Source organism: Telmatherina bonti, assembly GCF_933228915.1.
Source record: "Telmatherina bonti genome assembly, chromosome: 10".
NCBI lineage: Eukaryota > Metazoa > Chordata > Actinopteri > Atheriniformes > Telmatherinidae > Telmatherina > Telmatherina bonti.
This window is the reverse complement of record NC_136628.1, coordinates 37998242-38019020: the sequence shown is the minus strand read 5'-3', so window position 1 is coordinate 38019020 and position 20779 is coordinate 37998242. Positions and strand designations below refer to the sequence as shown.

At 48.4% G+C, this 20779-nt stretch overlaps 2 protein-coding genes across 4 annotated transcripts in view; one reads left to right on the top strand and one right to left on the bottom strand.

The window, feature by feature from the left end:
• Positions 1-5015: 5015 nt before the first annotated feature.
• On the bottom strand, positions 5016-7947 carry rbmx2 (RNA binding motif protein X-linked 2). The gene is made up of 6 exons (XM_079248035.1): positions 7911-7947; positions 6990-7105; positions 6862-6913; positions 6164-6293; positions 5841-6027; positions 5016-5767 (listed from the first exon to the last, which is right to left on the bottom strand). The coding sequence occupies exons 1-6, from the start codon at positions 7913-7915 to the stop codon at positions 5430-5432; spliced, it is 828 nt and encodes a 275-aa protein (XP_079104161.1). The 5' UTR covers positions 7916-7947; the 3' UTR covers positions 5016-5429.
• Positions 7948-8262: 315 nt separating this feature from the next.
• ap4m1 (adaptor related protein complex 4 subunit mu 1) overlaps positions 8263-20779 on the top strand; it is an 81508-nt gene continuing 68991 nt past the window's right edge. For all 3 annotated transcript variants that reach the window (XM_079247126.1, XM_079247125.1, XM_079247124.1), the window contains exons 1-4: positions 8263-8505; positions 8834-8892; positions 9093-9178; positions 9279-9385. In XM_079247126.1, coding sequence (XP_079103252.1) covers positions 8835-8892; positions 9093-9178; positions 9279-9385 — 251 coding nt within the window. In that variant the 5' untranslated portion in view covers positions 8263-8505; position 8834. The remainder of the gene's footprint in view (positions 8506-8833; positions 8893-9092; positions 9179-9278; positions 9386-20779) is intronic.

The following is a 20779-nucleotide window of genomic DNA, read 5'->3' as shown; positions in this document are numbered from 1 at the left end:
CTTTCAGAGTTAATGCCACATGCAGACTGATGCATTAAAAAGTTTTCTTCTTCTTTTCCCCTTTAACTTTCATTGTGCTGTTCAACGCTTCCCCAGTGGTGTTCAGTGGTACTACTACTTTTGCAACATTTGGTACACGTTAGCTAGCTCAACATCGCCTAAAACAGACCAAAATATGACACAAGATGAATGTAGAAGACATAACGTACTTAAATATCCCTTCACTTTGAAAACGCATGAACAACCCGCAGTTAGTTGTTTGTTACGAGAAAAACTTTCATAGATTTTTAAGAAGTGACTAAGACACAGATTTCCGTCTAATAACACAATACTCATGTTTCAGAATTCTGTTAATGCTGTAATTATCTCTCCAATAATCACTTGTTGCAGAGAGATGATCATTTATTGATTAGCGTGCTAATGTATGTTTGCTATCACAGTCCTGGTTAGCTAGCTAGCTAGCCAAATGGGCTAATTAAGGAAACATCAAGCTCTTTTAGGTTTAAATGAAGTAAAAATATCTTTTTATCAAGTCTACAGTTCATTTTATTTAGCTGTGTCCACTTAGAAGCTGTTACGAAGGCTGCAAACATTCATTTCACCTTCAGCTAGTTTTCCGAACTTGGATAAAAGTTATTTCATGTTATTGCCTCTTTTATTCCAACTTACCTCATTCTCAGGGAATTTACATGTTATTAGGAGAAAACCTTCATCACTGGTGACTCAAATATGTAAGAAAGTCAACAAAAATGCAGTTTGACTTAATATATACTTGTGTTTAACTCAGGAAACTGTTTCCCTACGACTAATGGATACGGTGCTGATGTCTGAGAGGAAGTTTTTTACCCTTTTTTAGTTTGTTTTACAACAAAAGTTACCAAAAAAGTTTGTTTTACAAACAAAATAATCTTTTTATTTAGGATTAATAGAGTAAAACATCGGAGAAAGTCCCTTTGTTATGTTTTTCTTTCCGAATTAGAGGCTGAGAGTGAAGGAAATATCTTTATCAGCAGAATAAATCACAAAGGAAGCATCTCTCTCTACAGCTGTTGAATCTGGACTTTATGTAGAAAACTACAAAAACTCTGCCGTGTTGCTGGACGGTTGATTTTATATAAATAAAACCAGAATGTTTGTCTTCTTGTCTTAGTTTTTACATGACAGCTGCTCCGTACCCTCACACAGAAAAGGTTCACGTGAAGAACATGTACATTTTTTGTATTTAAGCATGCAAATAAACTATAAATTTTAAGCTTTCTATGATGCAGACTGTATTTTATCAGCACTATTTTTCAGGTCAGGGTTCTCCCATGAGTTTGTTTCTCCACGTTTCTGTGGTAAAAAAGAATATTTAGTAAATTTATTTTAAAAACCCAATTTGAGCTTTTAAATGTTTCTTTTTTTAACCTGATTTTGTTCCATGAATAATCAGCCTGTTTGTGTTGTTTTACATAAATGTCTCATTTAACAAGCTTTTAGCTTGTCATGCTGCTTTAGTCCCTGAGCCGTCACCTTATCGTGGTGGAGGGGTTTGTGTGTCCCGAAGATCCTAGCAGCTATGTTATCGGGGGCTTTATGCCCCTGGTAGGGTCACCCATGGCAAACAGGTGTCTAGGAGAGGGACCAGACCAAGCACGGCTCATCGACCCCTATGATGATGACGAACCTGGACATAAATGTTCCCTTGCCCGGACGCGGGTTACCGGGACCCCCCTCTGGAGCCAGGCCTGGAGGCGGGGTACGAGAGCGAGCGTCTGGTGGCCGGGCCTTCGCCCATGGGGCCCGGTCGGGCTCAGCCCGAAAGGGTTGCATGGGCCCCACCTCCCGTGGGCTCACCATCTGCAGGAGGAGCCGTAGGGGTCGGGTGCAATGTGAGCTGAGTGGCAGCAAGGGGCGAGGACCCTGGCGGTCCGATCCCCGGCTGCAGAAGCTGGCTCTAGGGACGTGGAACGTCACCTCTCTGGTGGGGAAGGAGCCTGAGCTTGTGTGCGAGGTTGAGCGGTTCCGACTAGAAATAGTTGGACTCACCTCGACGCATGGCTTGGGCTCTGGAACCAGAACCCTCAAGAGGGGCTGGACTTTCTTCCACTCTGGAGTTGCTCATGGTGAGAGGCGCCGAGCAGGTGTGGGCATTCTCATCAGCCCCCAGCTTGGTGCCTGCACGTTGGGGTTTACCCCGGTGGATGAAAGGGTAGTTTCCCTCCGCCTCCGGGTGGGGGGACGGGTCCTCACTGTTGTCTGTGCTTATGCACCGAACAGCAGTTCAGAGTACCCACCCTTTCTGGAGTCCTTGGAGGGAGTGCTGGAGGGTGCTCCTTCTGGGGACTCCATTGCTCTGCTGGGGGACTTCAATGCTCACGTGGGCAATGACAGTGAGACCTGGAGGGGAGTGATTGGGAGGCATGGTCCCCCCCCTCTGAACCCAAATGGTGTTTTGTTATTGGACTTCTGTGCTCGTCATGGATTGTCCATAACGAACACCATGTTCCAACATAAGAGTGTCCATATGTACACCTGGCATCAGGATTCCCTGGGCCGCAGTTCGATGATCGATTTTGTAGTCATATCGTCGGACCTGCGGCCACATGCCTTGGACACCCGGGTGAAGAGGGGGGCGTAGCTGTCAACTGATCACCACCTGGTGGTGAGTTGGCTCAGATGGTGGGGGAGGAGGCCGGTCAGATCTGGCAGGCCCAAACGTGTTGTGAGGGTCTGCTGGGAACGTCTGGCTGAGTCCCCCGTCAGAGCGAGCTTCAACTCCCACCTTCAGCAGAGCTTCGAACATGTCCCGAGTGAGGCGGGGGACATTGAGTCCGAATGGACTGTGTTCCATGCCTCTATTGCTGAGGCGGCCGGCCGGAGCTGTGGCTGTAAGGTTGTTGGTGCCTGTCGTGGCGGTAATACCAGGACTCGTTGGTGGACACCAGCAGTGAGGGATGCCGTCAAGCTGAAGAAGGAGTCCTATCGGGCCTTCTTGGCCCGTGGGACTCTGGAGGCAGCTGATGGGTACCGACAGGCTAAGCGGCATGCGGCTTCGGCTGTTGCCGAGGCAAAAACTCTGGCATGGGAGGAGTTTGGCGAGGCCATGGAGAAAGACTTCCGGACGGCTTCGAGGAGATTCTGGTCCACCATCCGGCGGCTCAGGAGGGGGAAGCAGTGCTCCATCAACACTGTGTACAGTGGAGGTGGGGAGCTGCTGACCTCAACTCGGGACGTTGTGGGTCGGTGGAGGGAATACTTCGAAGACCTCCTCAATCCTACCAACACGTCTTCCGATGAGGAAGCAGAGCTGGTGGACTCAGGGGTGGACTCTCCTATCTCTGGGGCCAAAGTCGCTGAGGAGGTCAAAAAGCTCCTTGGCAGCAAGGCCCCGGGGGTGGACGAGATCTGCCCGGAGTTCCTTAAGGCTCTGGATGCTATGGGGCTGTCCTGGCTGACACGCCTCTGCAGCATTGCATGGACATCAGGGGCAGTGCCGCTGGATTGGCAGACTGCGGTGGTGGTCCCCCTTTTTAAGAAGGGGGACCGGAGGGTGTGTTCCAATTACAGGGGAATAACACTCCTCAGCCTCCCTGGGAAGGTCTATTCTGGGGTCCTGGAGAGGAGGGTCCGCCGGATAGTTGAATCTCGGATTGAGGAGGAGCAGTGCGGTTTTCGTCCTGGTCGTGGAACAGTGGACCAGCTCTATACCCTCTCTGGGGTCCTGGAGGGGGCATGGGAGTTTGCCCAACCAGTCTACATGTGCTTTGTGGACCTGGAGAAGGCATTCGACCGTGTCCCCCAGGGGCTCCTGTGGGGGGTACTCCGGGATCATGGGGTACCGGACCCCCTTGTGCGAGCTGTCCGGTCCCTGAACGACAGGTGTCAGAGCTTGGTCCGCATTGCCAGTAGTAAGTCAGATTCGTTTCCGGTGAGGATTGGACTCCGCCAAGGCTGCCCTTTATCACCGATTCTGTTCATAACTTATATGGACAGAATTTCTAGGCGCAGCCAAGGTGTTGAGGGGATCCGACTTGGTGGCCTCAGGATTGGGTCCCTGCTTTTTGCAGATGATGTGGTCCTGTTGGCTTCATCTGGTCGTGATCTCCAGCTCTCACTTGAGCGATTCGCGGCCGAGTGTGAAGCGGCCGGGATGAGAATCAGCACCTCCAAATCTGAGACCATGGTCCTCAGCCGGAATAGGGTGGATTGCCCTTTCCAGGTCGGGGGTGAGGTCCTGCCTCAAGTGGAGGAGTTTAAATATCTCGGGGTCTTGTTCACGAGTGAGGGAAGGATGGAGCGTGAGATGGACAGACGGATCGGTGCGGTGTCTGCAGTAATGCGGACTCTGCGCCGGTCTGTCGTGGTGAAGAAGGAGCTGAGCCAGAAGGCGAAGCTCTCGATTTACCAGTCAATCTACGTTCCTACCCTCACCTATGGTCATGAGCTGTGGGTCGTGACCGAAAGAACGAGATCTCGTATACAGGTGCCTGAAATGAGTTTCCTCTGCAGGGTGGCCGGGCTCTCCCTTAGAGATAGGGTGAGGAGCTCGCTCATCCGGGAGGGGCTCAGAGTAGAGCCGCTGCTCCTCCACATCGAGAGGAACCAGTTGAGGTGGCTCGGGCATCTGGTCAGGATGCCTCCTGGACCTCCCTGGTGAGGTGTTCCAGGCACGTCCCTCTGGGAGGAGACCCCGGGGAAGACCCAGGACATGCTGGAGGGATTATATCTCTTGGCTGGCCTGGGAATGCCCCCCCCCCCGCAGAGTTGGCAAATGTGGCTGGGGAGAGGGAAGTCTGGGCTTCCCTGCTTAGGCTGCTGCCCCCGCGACCCGACCCCGGATAAGCGACACGAAGACGAGACTCTTCTTTAGTTGTTGAATACAAATGGGACTGGTTGAGATCACCAGTTTGTACTGGGAATGCTGGGCTCCAGCTGGGCTCCTGGTGGAGTGAAAGCCGAGTCGCTGTTGATCTGCTAAGAAGAGCCGTTTCTGCGCAAGTTGTGTTGGAAAGTCTGAACTGGAGTGAGTGAACTGCATCTTCACTGGAAGGATTTTATTCCTGAACGACACATATTTCTGCACACAAACATAATTTTTCTGCTTCACAGCAAACGCTGATGCTCCGCAGAAAAGATTCAGATTTTAATAAAGACAAAAACAACATAAAATGTGCAGGAGGATTTTCTGGATGAAGCGAAAACAGAAGAAACGTGAATGAAGTCAGAACGTCTTGGTGTAATAACAGCTGCAGCCACCAGAGGTCGCCGCGTTTTCCAGTCAGACCAGTACAAAAGGTAACGATGACTCAGCAGAAATCCGATGACTCAGCAGGAATCTGATGATTCAGCAACTTTCTGAACATATTTTAAAACATTTTTTCATGTTTTATGTCCAAAAAACCCCAAAAACTATCAAATGATCCAGAAGTGACTCATCTGATAATTGTTTATCTTCTTCTGTGCTCTCTGTCCACGTCTCTCCTCCGGTCACTGTCTCTCTCTGCGTCTCTTCTTCTGTCGTCCGTCTCGCGGTTCCTCCGCCGGTCCTCGTCCCGCTCTCCCTCGGTCCATTGCCGCCGGTCCTCGTCCTCCCGCCGTCTCGCCGTCTCCCTCGCTCTCTGCTCGTTCTGGTTGTATTTGTCGTAGGCGCCGTCCTCCTTCTCCTCTTTGACTCTGACGGCTGCAGGACGAGAAGGAGGAGGAGGAGACGTAGACGAAGATGATGCCCGACTCTTCTTCTTCTTCTTCTTCTTCTTCTTCTCCTTCTTCTTCTTCTTCTCTTTGTCTGAGAAGAAACGAGGAGATGTAACCCTGCGTTCTGGCGTCAGGTGGTTTCATACAGCAGGAAGTCGGCTCACCTTTCTTGGGTTTTTTCGCAGGTTGGTGGAGCTCGCCTTCCTCTGAGGAAGAGGACGGCAGGGCGTCGGGGGCTTCGGGCGCACATCCTTGCTCCCGCAGACGTTTGGTCACATCATCCATGTCCTCGTTGTCTTTGGGAGGACGGTAGTCTTTAACGTGATCAACACGAATGGTTCGACCTTTAATCTGCCACAAAACACAAAAAAACAGTAAAAATAGTTTATTTTTCCAGTTTCTCTTCATCTTACATGAGAAAAACGTAATTATCCTGGACGGAAAGGTCGCTGCAGTTCCGGTTTGGGCCTGCAGGCGGCAGCGTCACCTTGATGCCGTTGAAGTTGTCCACGGCCAGGATGGTGCTCCTCTGGTCCTCGTAGCAGATGAAGCAGAAACCTTTCGACTTCCCCGTCTTCTTGTCGCGCACCAGGTTGATGTTAACCACCTCGCCGTACCTGACGGCGAGTTTGGAAGAAAACATTTGACTTTTTGGCCTTGTTAAGTTTCCAGTCCTCATCAAGGCACATTTAAAACAACGGATGAGATGAGAAACGGAGGGTTTACGTTTGATGGAAAATATGTTGAACAGGAGCAACAAAAGGCTGGAAAAGTCACGATTGGAGGAGATTTTAACAACTAGCTGAGTTTGTTACATGGCTGGTAATAAAAGGAGCATTTCAGGTAGAAAGAGCTTCATCAGTCTGGAGAGATCCAGATACAGTGTATGATTTAAAAAGATTTAGGAAGAATCTCTGTATGTTGGGGACAATCTTCCCTCAAGCAGAACTGTGGCTGATAATTCTCTGCATTGAACGTAGACTTGATTCTCTACTGGAAATCGCTTTATGGCTTCATAACACCTTCAGAAATTCATCCTGAAACTTACAAATGCAGCTTAAAGCCGCTTCATGCAAAGAACGGGATCCAGAAACGCCTCCGTCTCCTCTGGACCGAAGCTCGTTTTAAAGGGTCTGAGACAAAGCGGTTCGGCGTCACACATGATGAAGGTTTGCAGGTACTTACTGAGAGAAGACGCAGATCAGGTCGCCTTCGGTCAGCTCGTAGGGAAATCCTCCTGCAAGGAAACAAGGGTCAGAGAGCAGCTCAGCGGCGTGCAGCTTGGCGCTGCAGCCCGGCGAGGAAGGACTCACCTACAAAGATCCAGGCACTGTCCTTGTACTGCGTGTGCCAGGAAACCGACTCGCTGATCCCGAGGTCGGCCTCGCGCTCATTCAGCTCATTGATCAGCTTCACTTTCGTCAGCGGACTGAGAACAGACCATCATCATCATCATGTTGACAAACGTCTGGTGAAATCTGACGCGTCAAACGGCTGTTTTTATGTCACAGAAAACGGCGAACTTTACATTTTTACCCATTTGGGGATTTTAAGCTTCAAAAACTCAGTTACTGAAATTATAGTTATCAATAAAAAGCTTTATAGAAGACTTTACAGGGAAATACACCGCTAAACAGACATTAATACTATTTACTTTTTATTTGTTTACATATTATAAACCATTAAAGAGAAGTTCAGGTGATTTTAGTTTCTTTTCACCCGTTTGTTTTATGTGTTGAGATAAATTATTTTAAATTATTGTTATTCGGTGCTGTTATCTGATTTTCCATGAGTCTATTAATAATGAACAGGCTTGAGGTGATGTGGCTGTAAAATCACCTGAGATCACCTTGTTGTCAGGTGTTTCTGTACAAATAAAGTTTCATTGAAATCCATTTAAAGCGAAAAACGTAAAAGAAAAGGTGAAAATCTCTCCACTATTTAACGTGAATTCTGGATGTAATATGCAGAGATTTACAGCTACTCTTCCTTACTTTAATTTAGTATAATCTGGATGATTTGACTCGTTTTAAATGCTTCAGGCTTTCAGTATAATCTGGATAAGTTTGGCATGCTACACTGTTTACTAGCTTTTAGCTCAAAGTTAGGGTGAGTAACGGAGGCTGTCCCGTTACTATACATCAGTCCCACAAGGACGTTCCACGTAGGCTGTGAAGAAAGAAATAATGACTTAAATCCCAAAATAAAGCATTTAAAGAGAAAATGACACTTACTTCATGGTGTTCGGCTTTTAAAACAAACCGATGCTCTGCTGGATATGGTTTCCCTTGTAGGATGAATCCCTTCCGGTTGGTGTTGTAGCCTATGCTGCCCCCTGCTGTTCGGATGTGTTCACTTAAGAAACTGTTTCTAAAGATAAAACGAAATGATCACCTTGAATTTTTAGAGTTGTTTGAAAATTACAATGTTAAAAATATTTTGTAGTAATTTGGTAACCACTGAAAATCTAACAACATTTGGATTTTACAAATATTTATTTATTTGTCCGCGCGCCAGTAGGTGGAGCGGTGAGGCAAACTTTTAACTAAGCCGTTGACCCGGTTTGTAAACATTAGCTTTTCGGCACAGCTAAACACGTAAAAACATTCACTTTGTATTTCAAACACCACATTAACATGTAATCTGCCTGTATTCAATAATATTTGCGGTTTAAAATGACTTATATGGAAAATATTATACATTCAAATATTGTATGGATAAAACTTTAGCTTCCGGTTAGCTTGTTCCGCTAGGCTAACGTTAGCATACCGGCTAATAAAAGCTAAAATATTTATTTTCATGGGATTATTCCTTTCCTATGTGAAGAAGGTAAGTGAAGAAATGTGTGGTCTTCATCACAGCTTCAGAAGATTCAAGGGATATGTGTGTGTGTAGTTTTAAGTTAAAGCAAATTTAATGGCAATACATGCTGAAAATATAATGTGTGTTTTCACGAGTTTGGAGTTTAATAAGTTAAGTTTGACGTTATTTAGTGGCTTTCTTTCCCCAGGCTGAAAAGACAGATCGTGTGTATAGATATAAAATAGATAGAGCTGTTTGTAGAGAGATATAAAATAAATATAGTTGTATGTAGAGAGATATAAAAGGAACAGAGTTGTGTTTTCTGAAAGCTGCCATCTCATCTGTCTCTCTGCAGGATGATCTCTCAGGTTTTCATCTTGTCCTCGAAGGGAGACCACCTCATCTATAAGGACTGTATCCTTGCTGTCCAGTTAAAAATAACCGAGGCTGTGCGCCGGTACTTATTGTAGTCAACTGATCAATAACTTTCCTTTGGAAAAGATTGAAGACCCATTTTTATCCAGTTTAATGGCAGAAAAGATATCATGGAGGTCTGGTTTGATGCCTGCAGGGATTCTGAACTGGATAAAGGTTAGCCTTGACCCGATTGTCAGTCCGAGGAGAAGCTGGAAATGATGTCGTCAATACTTTCTATGAGAAAGTCACAGCCTTGACTGGAGACCAGCCTCCGGTTGTCATGGTAACAACGCTGTTGTCTTTGTGCAAGATGATTCGTTATAAAGTTATTCACAAATTCTTTGAGAGAAGTTCCAGTCTGAAATGTCTCTGTTGTTCACCAGAGTCACAAAGATCTGCACTTTGTCCACGTCCGGCAGGGAGGGCTCTACTGGGTTGCCACGACAACGGCTGACTCCTCACCGTTCACCATCATAGAGTTCCTGAACAGGTTTGTTTGCAGTTCTCTTTAAGTTCTACTGAAAATCACACCATGTGTTCTCATTGGTTCAGTTTCACTTCTAAACACCAGCGAAGGTCAGACAGTCGGACACACTGAAAGCAAAGCTGAAAAACTCTGTGTATCTCACAGAGGCTACATAGACCTGAACCAGGACCTGATAGGTGCATCTGGACCTTCAGCTGATCCAGCTACAGGAGCCTCATCAGAAATGGTCTTCATGGAAACACGGCTTTAATGTGCAACGTCCTTGTGGGACTGATGTATAGACGTGATATGAAGGCTGTAGGTGGTCTGTAGACATATGGACGCTGTAGGTGGTCTGTAGACGTGATATGAAGGCTGTAGGTGGTCTTTAGACATATGGACGCTGTAGTTGGTCTGTAGACGTGATATGAATGCCGTAGGTGGTCTGTAGACGTGATATGAAGGCTGTAGGTGGTCTGCAGACGTGATATGAAGGCTGTAGGTGGTCTGCAGACGTGATATGAAGGCCGTAGGTGGTCTGTAGACGTGATATGTAGGCCGTAGGTGGTCTGTAGACGTGATATGTAGGCCGTAGGTGGTCTGTAGACGTGATATGAAGGCTGTAGGTGGTCTGTAGACGTGATATGAAGGCTGTAGGTGGTCTGCAGACGTGATATGAAGGCCGTAGGTGGTCTGCAGACGTGATATGAAGGCCGTAGGTGGTCTGTAGACGTGATATGAATGCCGTAGGTGGTCTGTAGACGTGATATGTAGGCCGTAGGTGGTCTGTAGACGTGATATGAAGGCTGTAGGTGGTCTGTAGACGTGATATGAAGGCTGTAGGTGGTCTGCAGACGTGATATGAAGGCCGTAGGTGGTCTGTAGACGTGATATGAATGCCGTAGGTGGTCTGTAGACGTGATATGAATGCCGTAGGTGGTCTGTAGACGTGATATGTAGGCCGTAGGTGGTCTGTAGACGTGATATGAAGGCTGTAGGTGGTCTGCAGACGTGATATGAAGGCCGTAGGTGGTCTGTAGACGTGATATGAATGCCGTAGGTGGTCTGTAGACGTGATATGTAGGCCGTAGGTGGTCTGTAGACGTGATATGAATGCCGTAGGTGGTCTGTAGACGTGATATGAAGGCTGTAGGTGGTCTGTAGACGTGATATGAAGGCTGTCGGTGGTCTGTAGACGTGATATGAATGCCGTAGGTGGTCTGTAGACGTGATATGTAGGCCGTAGGTGGTCTGTAGACGTGATATGAATGCCGTAGGTGGTCTGTAGACGTGATATGAAGGCTGTAGGTGGTCTGTAGACGTGATATGAAGGCCGTAGGTGGTCTGTAGACGTGATATGAAGGCTGTAGGTGGTCTGTAGACGTGATATGAAGGCTGTCGGTGGTCTGTAGACGTGATATGAAGGCTTTAGGTGGTCTGTAGACGTGATATGAAGGCTTTAGGTGGTCTGTGAGACGTGATATGAAGGCTGTAGGTGGTCTGTAGACGTGATATGAAGGCTGTAGGTGGTCTGTAGACGTGATATGAAGGCCGTCGGTGGTCTGTAGACGTGATATGAATGCCGTAGGTGGTCTGTAGACGTGATATGAAGGCTGTAGGTGGTCTGTAGACGTGATATGAAGGCTATAGGTGGTCTGTAGACGTGATATGAATGCCGTAGGTGGTCTGTGAGACGTGATATGAAGGCTGTAGGTGGTCTGTAGACGTGATATGGAGGCCGTAGGTGGTCTGCAGACGTGATATGAATGCCGTAGGTGGTCTGTGAGACGTCATATGAAGGCTGTCGGTGGTCTGTAGACGTGATATGAATGTTGTAGGTGGTCTGTAGACGTGATATGAATGCCGTAGGTGGTCTGTAGACGTGATATGAAGGCTGTAGGTGGTCTGTAGACGTGATATGAATGCCGTAGGTGGTCTGTAGACGTGATATGAAGGCCGTAGGTGGTCTGTAGACGTGATATGAATGCCGTAGGTGGTCTGTAGACGTGATATGAAGGCCGTAGGTGGTCTGTAGACGTGATATGAATGCCGTAGGTGGTCTGTAGACGTGATATGAATGCCGTAGGTGGTCTGTAGACGTGATATGAAGGCTGTAGGTGGTCTGTAGACGTGATATGAATGCCGTAGGTGGTCTGTAGACGTGATATGAATGCCGTAGGTGGTCTGTAGACGTGATATGAAGGCCGTAGGTGGTCTGTAGACGTGATATGAAGGCTGTCGGTGGTCTGTAGACGTGATATGAAGGCTGTAGGTGGTCTGTAGACGTGATATGAAGGCTGTAGGTGGTCTGTAGACGTGATATGAAGGCTGTAGGTGGTCTGTAGACGTGATATGAAGGCTGTAGGTGGTCTGTAGACGTGATATGAAGGCTGTAGGTGGTCTGTAGACGTGATATGAAGGCTGTAGGTGGTGTGTAGACGTGATATGAAGGCTGTAGGTGGTCTGTAGACGTGATATGAAGGCTGTAGGTGGTCTGTAGACGTGATATGAAGGCCGTAGGTGGTCTGTAGACGTGATATGAAGGCTGTAGGTGGTCTGTAGACGTGATATGAAGGCTGTAGGTGGTCTGTAGACGTGATATGAAGGCTGTAGGTGGTCTGTAGACGTGATATGAATGCCGTAGGTGGTCTGTAGACGTGATATGAAGGCTGTCGGTGGTCTGTAGACATGATATGAAGGCCGTAGGTGGTCTGTAGACGTCATATGAAGGCTGTAGGTGGTCTGTAGACGTGATATGAAGGCTGTCGATGGTCTGTAGGCGTGATATGAAGGCTGTAGGTGGTCTGTAGACGTGATATGAAGGCTGTAGGTGGTCTGTAGACGTGATATGAAGGCCGTAGGTGGTCTGTAGACGTGATATGAAGGCCGTAGGTGGTCTGTAGACGTGATATGAAGGCTTTAGGTGGTCTGTGAGACGTGATATGAAGGCTTTAGGTGGTCTGTAGACGTGATATGAATGCCGTAGGTGGTCTGTAGACGTGATATGAAGGCTGTCGGTGGTCTGTAGACGGGATATGAAGGCTGTAGGTGGTCTGTAGACGTGATATGAAGGCCGTAGGTGGTCTGTAGACGTGATATGAAGGCTGTCGATGGTCTGTAGACGTGATATGAAGGCTGTAGGTGGTCTGTAGACGTGATATGAAGGCTGTAGGTGGTCTGTAGACGTGATATGAAGGCTGTAGGTGGTCTGTAGACGTGATATGAAGGCCGTAGGTGGTCTGTAGACGTGATATGAAGGCTTTAGGTGGTCTGTAGACGTGATATGAAGGCTTTAGGTGGTCTGTGAGACGTGATATGAAGGCTTTAGGTGGTCTGTAGACGTGATATGAATGCCGTAGGTGGTCTGTAGACGTGATATGAAGGCTGTCGGTGGTCTGTAGACGTGATATGAAGGCTGTAGGTGGTCTGTAGACGTCATATGAAGGCCGTAGGTGGTCTGTAGACGTCATATGAAGGCTGTCGGTGGTCTGTAGACGGGATATGAAGGCTGTAGGTGGTCTGTAGACGGGATATGAAGGCTGTCGGTGGTCTGTAGACGGGATATGAAGGCTGTAGGTGGTCTGTAGACGTGATATGAAGGCTGTAGGTGGTCTGCAGACGTGATATGAAGGCCGTAGGTGGTCTGTAGACGTGATATGTAGGCCGTAGGTGGTCTGTAGACGTGATATGAAGGCTGTAGGTGGTCTGTAGACGTGATATGAAGGCTGTAGGTGGTCTGCAGACGTGATATGAAGGCCGTAGGTGGTCTGTAGACGTGATATGAATGCCGTAGGTGGTCTGTAGACGTGATATGAATGCCGTAGGTGGTCTGTAGACGTGATATGTAGGCCGTAGGTGGTCTGTAGACGTGATATGAAGGCTGTAGGTGGTCTGTAGACGTGATATGAAGGCTGTAGGTGGTCTGCAGACGTGATATGAAGGCCGTAGGTGGTCTGTAGACGTGATATGAATGCCGTAGGTGGTCTGTAGACGTGATATGTAGGCCGTAGGTGGTCTGTAGACGTGATATGAATGCCGTAGGTGGTCTGTAGACGTGATATGAAGGCTGTAGGTGGTCTGTAGACGTGATATGAAGGCTGTCGGTGGTCTGTAGACGTGATATGAATGCCGTAGGTGGTCTGTAGACGTGATATGTAGGCCGTAGGTGGTCTGTAGACGTGATATGAATGCCGTAGGTGGTCTGTAGACGTGATATGAAGGCTGTAGGTGGTCTGTAGACGTGATATGAAGGCCGTAGGTGGTCTGTAGACGTGATATGAAGGCTGTAGGTGGTCTGTAGACGTGATATGAAGGCTGTCGGTGGTCTGTAGACGTGATATGAAGGCTTTAGGTGGTCTGTAGACGTGATATGAAGGCTTTAGGTGGTCTGTGAGACGTGATATGAAGGCTGTAGGTGGTCTGTAGACGTGATATGAAGGCTGTAGGTGGTCTGTAGACGTGATATGAAGGCCGTCGGTGGTCTGTAGACGTGATATGAATGCCGTAGGTGGTCTGTAGACGTGATATGAATGCCGTAGGTGGTCTGTAGACGTGATATGAAGGCTATAGGTGGTCTGTAGACGTGATATGAATGCCGTAGGTGGTCTGTGAGACGTGATATGAAGGCTGTAGGTGGTCTGTAGACGTGATATGAAGGCCGTAGGTGGTCTGCAGACGTGATATGAATGCCGTAGGTGGTCTGTGAGACGTCATATGAAGGCTGTCGGTGGTCTGTAGACGTGATATGAATGTTGTAGGTGGTCTGTAGACGTGATATGAATGCCGTAGGTGGTCTGTAGACGTGATATGAAGGCTGTAGGTGGTCTGTAGACGTGATATGAATGCCGTAGGTGGTCTGTAGACGTGATATGAAGGCCGTAGGTGGTCTGTAGACGTGATATGAATGCCGTAGGTGGTCTGTAGACGTGATATGAAGGCCGTAGGTGGTCTGTAGACGTGATATGAATGCCGTAGGTGGTCTGTAGACGTGATATGAATGCCGTAGGTGGTCTGTAGACGTGATATGAAGGCTGTAGGTGGTCTGTAGACGTGATATGAATGCCGTAGGTGGTCTGTAGACGTGATATGAATGCCGTAGGTGGTCTGTAGACGTGATATGAAGGCCGTAGGTGGTCTGTAGACGTGATATGAAGGCTGTCGGTGGTCTGTAGACGTGATATGAAGGCTGTAGGTGGTCTGTAGACGTGATATGAAGGCTGTAGGTGGTCTGTAGACGTGATATGAAGGCTGTAGGTGGTCTGTAGACGTGATATGAAGGCTGTAGGTGGTCTGTAGACGTGATATGAAGGCTGTAGGTGGTCTGTAGACGTGATATGAAGGCTGTAGGTGGTGTGTAGACGTGATATGAAGGCTGTAGGTGGTCTGTAGACGTGATATGAAGGCTGTAGGTGGTCTGTAGACGTGATATGAAGGCCGTAGGTGGTCTGTAGACGTGATATGAAGGCTGTAGGTGGTCTGTAGACGTGATATGAAGGCTGTAGGTGGTCTGTAGACGTGATATGAAGGCTGTAGGTGGTCTGTAGACGTGATATGAATGCCGTAGGTGGTCTGTAGACGTGATATGAAGGCTGTCGGTGGTCTGTAGACATGATATGAAGGCCGTAGGTGGTCTGTAGACGTCATATGAAGGCTGTAGGTGGTCTGTAGACGTGATATGAAGGCTGTCGATGGTCTGTAGGCGTGATATGAAGGCTGTAGGTGGTCTGTAGACGTGATATGAAGGCTGTAGGTGGTCTGTAGACGTGATATGAAGGCTGTAGGTGGTCTGTAGACGTGATATGAAGGCCGTAGGTGGTCTGTAGACGTGATATGAAGGCTTTAGGTGGTCTGTGAGACGTGATATGAAGGCTTTAGGTGGTCTGTAGACGTGATATGAATGCCGTAGGTGGTCTGTAGACGTGATATGAAGGCTGTCGGTGGTCTGTAGACGGGATATGAAGGCTGTAGGTGGTCTGTAGACGTGATATGAAGGCCGTAGGTGGTCTGTAGACGTGATATGAAGGCTGTCGATGGTCTGTAGACGTGATATGAAGGCTGTAGGTGGTCTGTAGACGTGATATGAAGGCTGTAGGTGGTCTGTAGACGTGATATGAAGGCTGTAGGTGGTCTGTAGACGTGATATGAAGGCCGTAGGTGGTCTGTAGACGTGATATGAAGGCTTTAGGTGGTCTGTAGACGTGATATGAAGGCTTTAGGTGGTCTGTGAGACGTGATATGAAGGCTTTAGGTGGTCTGTAGACGTGATATGAATGCCGTAGGTGGTCTGTAGACGTGATATGAAGGCTGTCGGTGGTCTGTAGACGGGATATGAAGGCTGTAGGTGGTCTGTAGACGTCATATGAAGGCCGTAGGTGGTCTGTAGACGTCATATGAAGGCTGTCGGTGGTCTGTAGACGGGATATGAAGGCTGTAGGTGGTCTGTAGACGGGATATGAAGGCTGTCGGTGGTCTGTAGACGGGATATGAAGGCTGTAGGTGGTCTGTAGACGTGATATGAAGGCTGTAGGTGGTCTGCAGACGTGATATGAAGGCCGTAGGTGGTCTGTAGACGTGATATGAAGGCCGTAGGTGGTCTGTAGACGGGATATGAAGGCTGTCGGTGGTCTGTAGACGTGATATGAATGCCGTAGGTGGTCTGTAGACGTGATATGAAGGCCGTAGGTGGTCTGTAGACGTGATATGAAGGCCGTAGGTCGTCTGCAGACGTCATATGAAGGCTGTCGGTGGTCTGTAGACGTGATATGAATGTTGTAGGTGGTCTGTAGACGTGATATGAAGGCTGTCGGTGGTCTGTAGACGTGATATGAATGCCGTAGGTGGTCTGTAGACGTGATATGAAGGCCGTAGGTGGTCTGTAGACGTGATATGAAGGCTGTAGGTGGTCTGTAGACGTGATATGAAGGCTGTCGGTGGTCTGTAGACGTGATATGAATGCCGTAGGTGGTCTGTAGACGTGATATGAATGCCGTAGGTGGTCTGTAGACGTGATATGAATGCCGTAGGTGGTCTGTAGACGTGATATGAAGGCCGTAGGTGGTCTGTAGACGTGATATTAAGGCTGTCGGTGGTCTGTAGACGTGATATGAAGGCTGTAGGTGGTCTGTAGACGTGATATGAAGGCTGTAGGTGGTCTGTAGACGTGATATGAAGGCTGTAGGTGGTCTGTAGACGTGATATGAAGGCTGTAGGTGGTCTGTAGACGTGATATGAATGCCGTAGGTGGTCTGTAGACGTGATATGAAGGCTGTAGGTGGTCTGTAGACGTGATATGAATGCCGTAGGTGGTCTGTAGACGTGATATGAAGGCCGTAGGTGGTCTGTAGACGTGATATGAATGCCGTAGGTGGTCTGTAGACGTGATATGAAGGCTGTAGGTGGTCTGTAGACGTGATATGAATGCCGTAGGTGGTCTGTAGACGTGATATGAAGGCTGTAGGTGGTCTGTAGACGTGATATGAAGGCCGTAGGTGGTCTGTAGACGTGATATGAAGGCTGTAGGTGGTCTGTAGACGTGATATGAAGGCCGTAGGTGGTCTGTAGACGTGATATGAATGCCGTAGGTGGTCTGTAGACGTGATATGAAGGCTGTCGGTGGTCTGTAGACGGGATATGAAGGCTGTAGGTGGTCTGTAGACGTGATATGAAGGCCGTAGGTGGTCTGTAGACGTCATATGAAGGCTGTCGGTGGTCTGTAGACGTCATATGAAGGCTGTAGGTGGTCTGTAGACGTGATATGAAGGCCGTAGGTGGTCTGTAGACGGGATATGAAGGCTGTCGGTGGTCTGTAGACGTGATATGAATGCCGTAGGTGGTCTGTAGACGTGATATGAAGGCTTTAGGTGGTCTGTAGACGTGATATGAAGGCCGTAGGTGGTCTGCAGACGTGATATGAAGGCCGTAGGTGGTCTGTAGACGTCATATGAAGGCTGTCGGTGGTCTGAAGACGTGATATGAATGCCGTAGGTGGTCTGTAGACGTGATATGAAGGCTTTAGGTGGTCTGTAGACGTGATATGAATGCCGTAGGTGGTCTGTAGACGTGATATGAAGGCTGTAGGTGGTCTGTAGACGTGATATGAATGCCGTAGGTGGTCTGTAGACGTGATATGAAGGCTGTAGGTGGTCTGTAGACGTGATATGAAGGCCGTAGGTGGTCTGTAGACGTGATATGAAGGCCCTAGGTGGTCTGTAGACGTGATATGAATGCCGTAGGTGGTCTGTAGACGTGATATGAAGGCTGTCGGTGGTCTGTAGACGTGATATGAAGGCCGTAGGTGGTCTGTAGACGTGATATGAATGCCGTAGGTGGTCTGTAGACGTGATATGAAGGCTGTCGGTGGTCTGTGGACGTGATATGAAGGCTGTAGGTGGTCTGTAGACGTGATATGAAGGCCGTAGGTGGTCTGTAGACGTGATATGAAGGCCCTAGGTGGTCTGTAGACGTGATATGAATGCCGTAGGTGGTCTGTAGACGTGATATGAAGGCTGTCGGTGGTCTGTAGACGTGATATGAAGGCCGTAGGTGGTCTGTAGACGTGATATGAATGCCGTAGGTGGTCTGTAGACGTGATATGAAGGCTGTCGGTGGTCTGTGGACGTGATATGAAGGCCCTAGGTGGTCTGTAGACGTGATATGAATGCCGTAGGTGGTCTGTAGACGTGATATGAAGGCCGTAGGTGGTCTGTAGACGTGATATGAATGCCGTAGGTGGTCTGTAGACGTGATATGAAGGCTGTCGGTGGTCTGTGGACGTGATATGAAGGCTGTAGGTGGTCTGTAGACGTGATATGAAGGCTGTCGGTGGTCTGTAGACGTGATATGAATGCCGTAGGTGGTCTGTAGACGTGATATGAAGGCTGTAGGTGGTCTGTAGACGTGATATGAATGCCGTAGGTGGTCTGTAGACGTGATATGAAGGCCGTAGGTGGTCTGTAGACGTGATATGAAGGCCGTAGGTGGTCTGTAGACGTGATATGAAGGCTGTAGGTGGTCTGTAGACGTGATATGCAGGCTGTAGGTGGTCTGTAGACGTGATATGAATGCCGTAGGTGGTCTGTAGACGTGATATGAAGGCCGTAGGTGGTCTGTAGACGTGATATGAAGGCCGTAGGTGGTCTGTAGACGTGATATGAATGCCGTAGGTGGTCTGTAGACGTGATATGAAGGCCGTAGGTGGTCTGTAGACGTGATATGTAGGCCGTAGGTGGTCTGTAGACGTGATATGAAGGCTGTAGGTGGTCTGTAGACGTGATATGAAGGCTGTAGGTGGTCTGTAGACGTGATATGAATGCTGTCGGTGGTCTGTAGACGTGATATGAAGGCCGTAGGTGGTCTGTAGACGTGATATGAAGGCCGTAGGTGGTCTGTAGACGTGATATGAATGCTGTAGGTGGTCTGTAGACGTGATATGAATGCCGTAGGTGGTCTGTAGACGTCATATGAAGGCTGTAGGTGGTCTGTAGACGTGATATGAATGCCGTAGGTGGTCTGTAGACGTCATATGAAGGCTGTAGGTGGTCTGTAGACGTGATATGAAGGCTGTCGGTGGTCTGTAGACGTGATATGAATGCCGTAGGTGGTCTGTAGACGTGATATGAAGGCCGTAGGTGGTCTGTAGACGTGATATGAAGGCTGTAGGTGGTCTGTAGACGTGATATGAAGGCTGTAGGTGGTCTGTAGACGTGATATGAAGGCCGTAGGTGGTCTGTAGACGTGATATGAATGCCGTAGGTGGTCTGTAGACGTGATATGAAGGCTGTCGGTGGTCTGTAGACGTGATATGAAGGCTGTCGGTGGTCTGTAGACGTGATATGAAGGCTGTCGGTGGTCTGTAGACGTGATATGAATGCCGTAGGTGGTCTGTAGACGTGATATGAAGGCTGTAGGTGGTCTGTAGACGTGATATGAAGGCCGTAGGTGGTCTGTAGACGTGATATGAAGGCCGTAGGTGGTCTGTAGACGTGATATGAAGGCCGTAGGTGGTCTGTAGACGTGATATGAAGGCTGTAGGTGGTCTGTAGACGTGATATGAAGGCTGTAGGTGGTCTGTAGACGTGATATGAATGCTGTCGGTGGTCTGTAGACGTGATATGAAGGCCGTAGGTGGTCTGTAGACGTGATATGAAGGCCGTAGGTGGTCTGTAGACGTGATATGAATGCTGTAGGTGGTCTGTAGACGTGATATGAATGCCGTAGGTGGTCTGTAGACGTCATATGAAGGCTGTAGGTGGTCTGTAGACGTGATATGAATGCCGTAGGTGGTCTGTAGACGTCATATGAAGGCTGTAGGTGGTCTGTAGACGTGATATGAATGCCGTAGGTGGTCTGTAGACGTGATATGAATGCCGTAGGTGGTCTGTAGACGTGATATGAAGGCCGTAGGTGGTCTGTAGACGTGATATGAAGGCTGTCGGTGGTCTGTAGACGTGATATGAAGGCTGTAGGTGGTCTGTAGACGTGATATGAAGGCTGTAGGTGGTCTGTAGACGTGATATGAAGGCTGTAGGTGGTCTGTAGACGTGATATGAAGGCTGTAGGTGGTCTGTAGACGTGATATGAAGGCTGTAGGTGGTCTGTAGACGTGATATGAAGGCTGTAGGTGGTGTGTAGACGTGATATGAAGGCTGTAGGTGGTCTGTAGACGTGATATGAAGGCTGTAGGTGGTCTGTAGACGTGATATGAAGGCCGTAGGTGGTCTGTAGACGTGATATGAAGGCTGTAGGTGGTCTGTAGACGTGATATGAAGGCTGTAGGTGGTCTGTAGACGTGATATGAAGGCTGTAGGTGGTCTGTAGACGTGATATGAATGCCGTAGGTGGTCTGTAGACGTGATATGAAGGCTGTCGGTGGTCTGTAGACATGATATGAAGGCCGTAGGTGGTCTGTAGACGTCATATGAAGGCTGTAGGTGGTCTGTAGACGTGATATGAAGGCTGTCGATGGTCTGTAGGCGTGATATGAAGGCTGTAGGTGGTCTGTAGACGTGATATGAAGGCTGTAGGTGGTCTGTAGACGTGATATGAAGGCTGTAGGTGGTCTGTAGACGTGATATGAAGGCCGTAGGTGGTCTGTAGACGTGATATGAAGGCTTTAGGTGGTCTGTGAGACGTGATATGAAGGCTTTAGGTGGTCTGTAGACGTGATATGAATGCCGTAGGTGGTCTGTAGACGTGATATGAAGGCTGTCGGTGGTCTGTAGACGGGATATGAAGGCTGTAGGTGGTCTGTAGACGTGATATGAAGGCCGTAGGTGGTCTGTAGACGTGATATGAAGGCTGTCGATGGTCTGTAGACGTGATATGAAGGCTGTAGGTGGTCTGTAGACGTGATATGAAGGCTGTAGGTGGTCTGTAGACGTGATATGAAGGCTGTAGGTGGTCTGTAGACGTGATATGAAG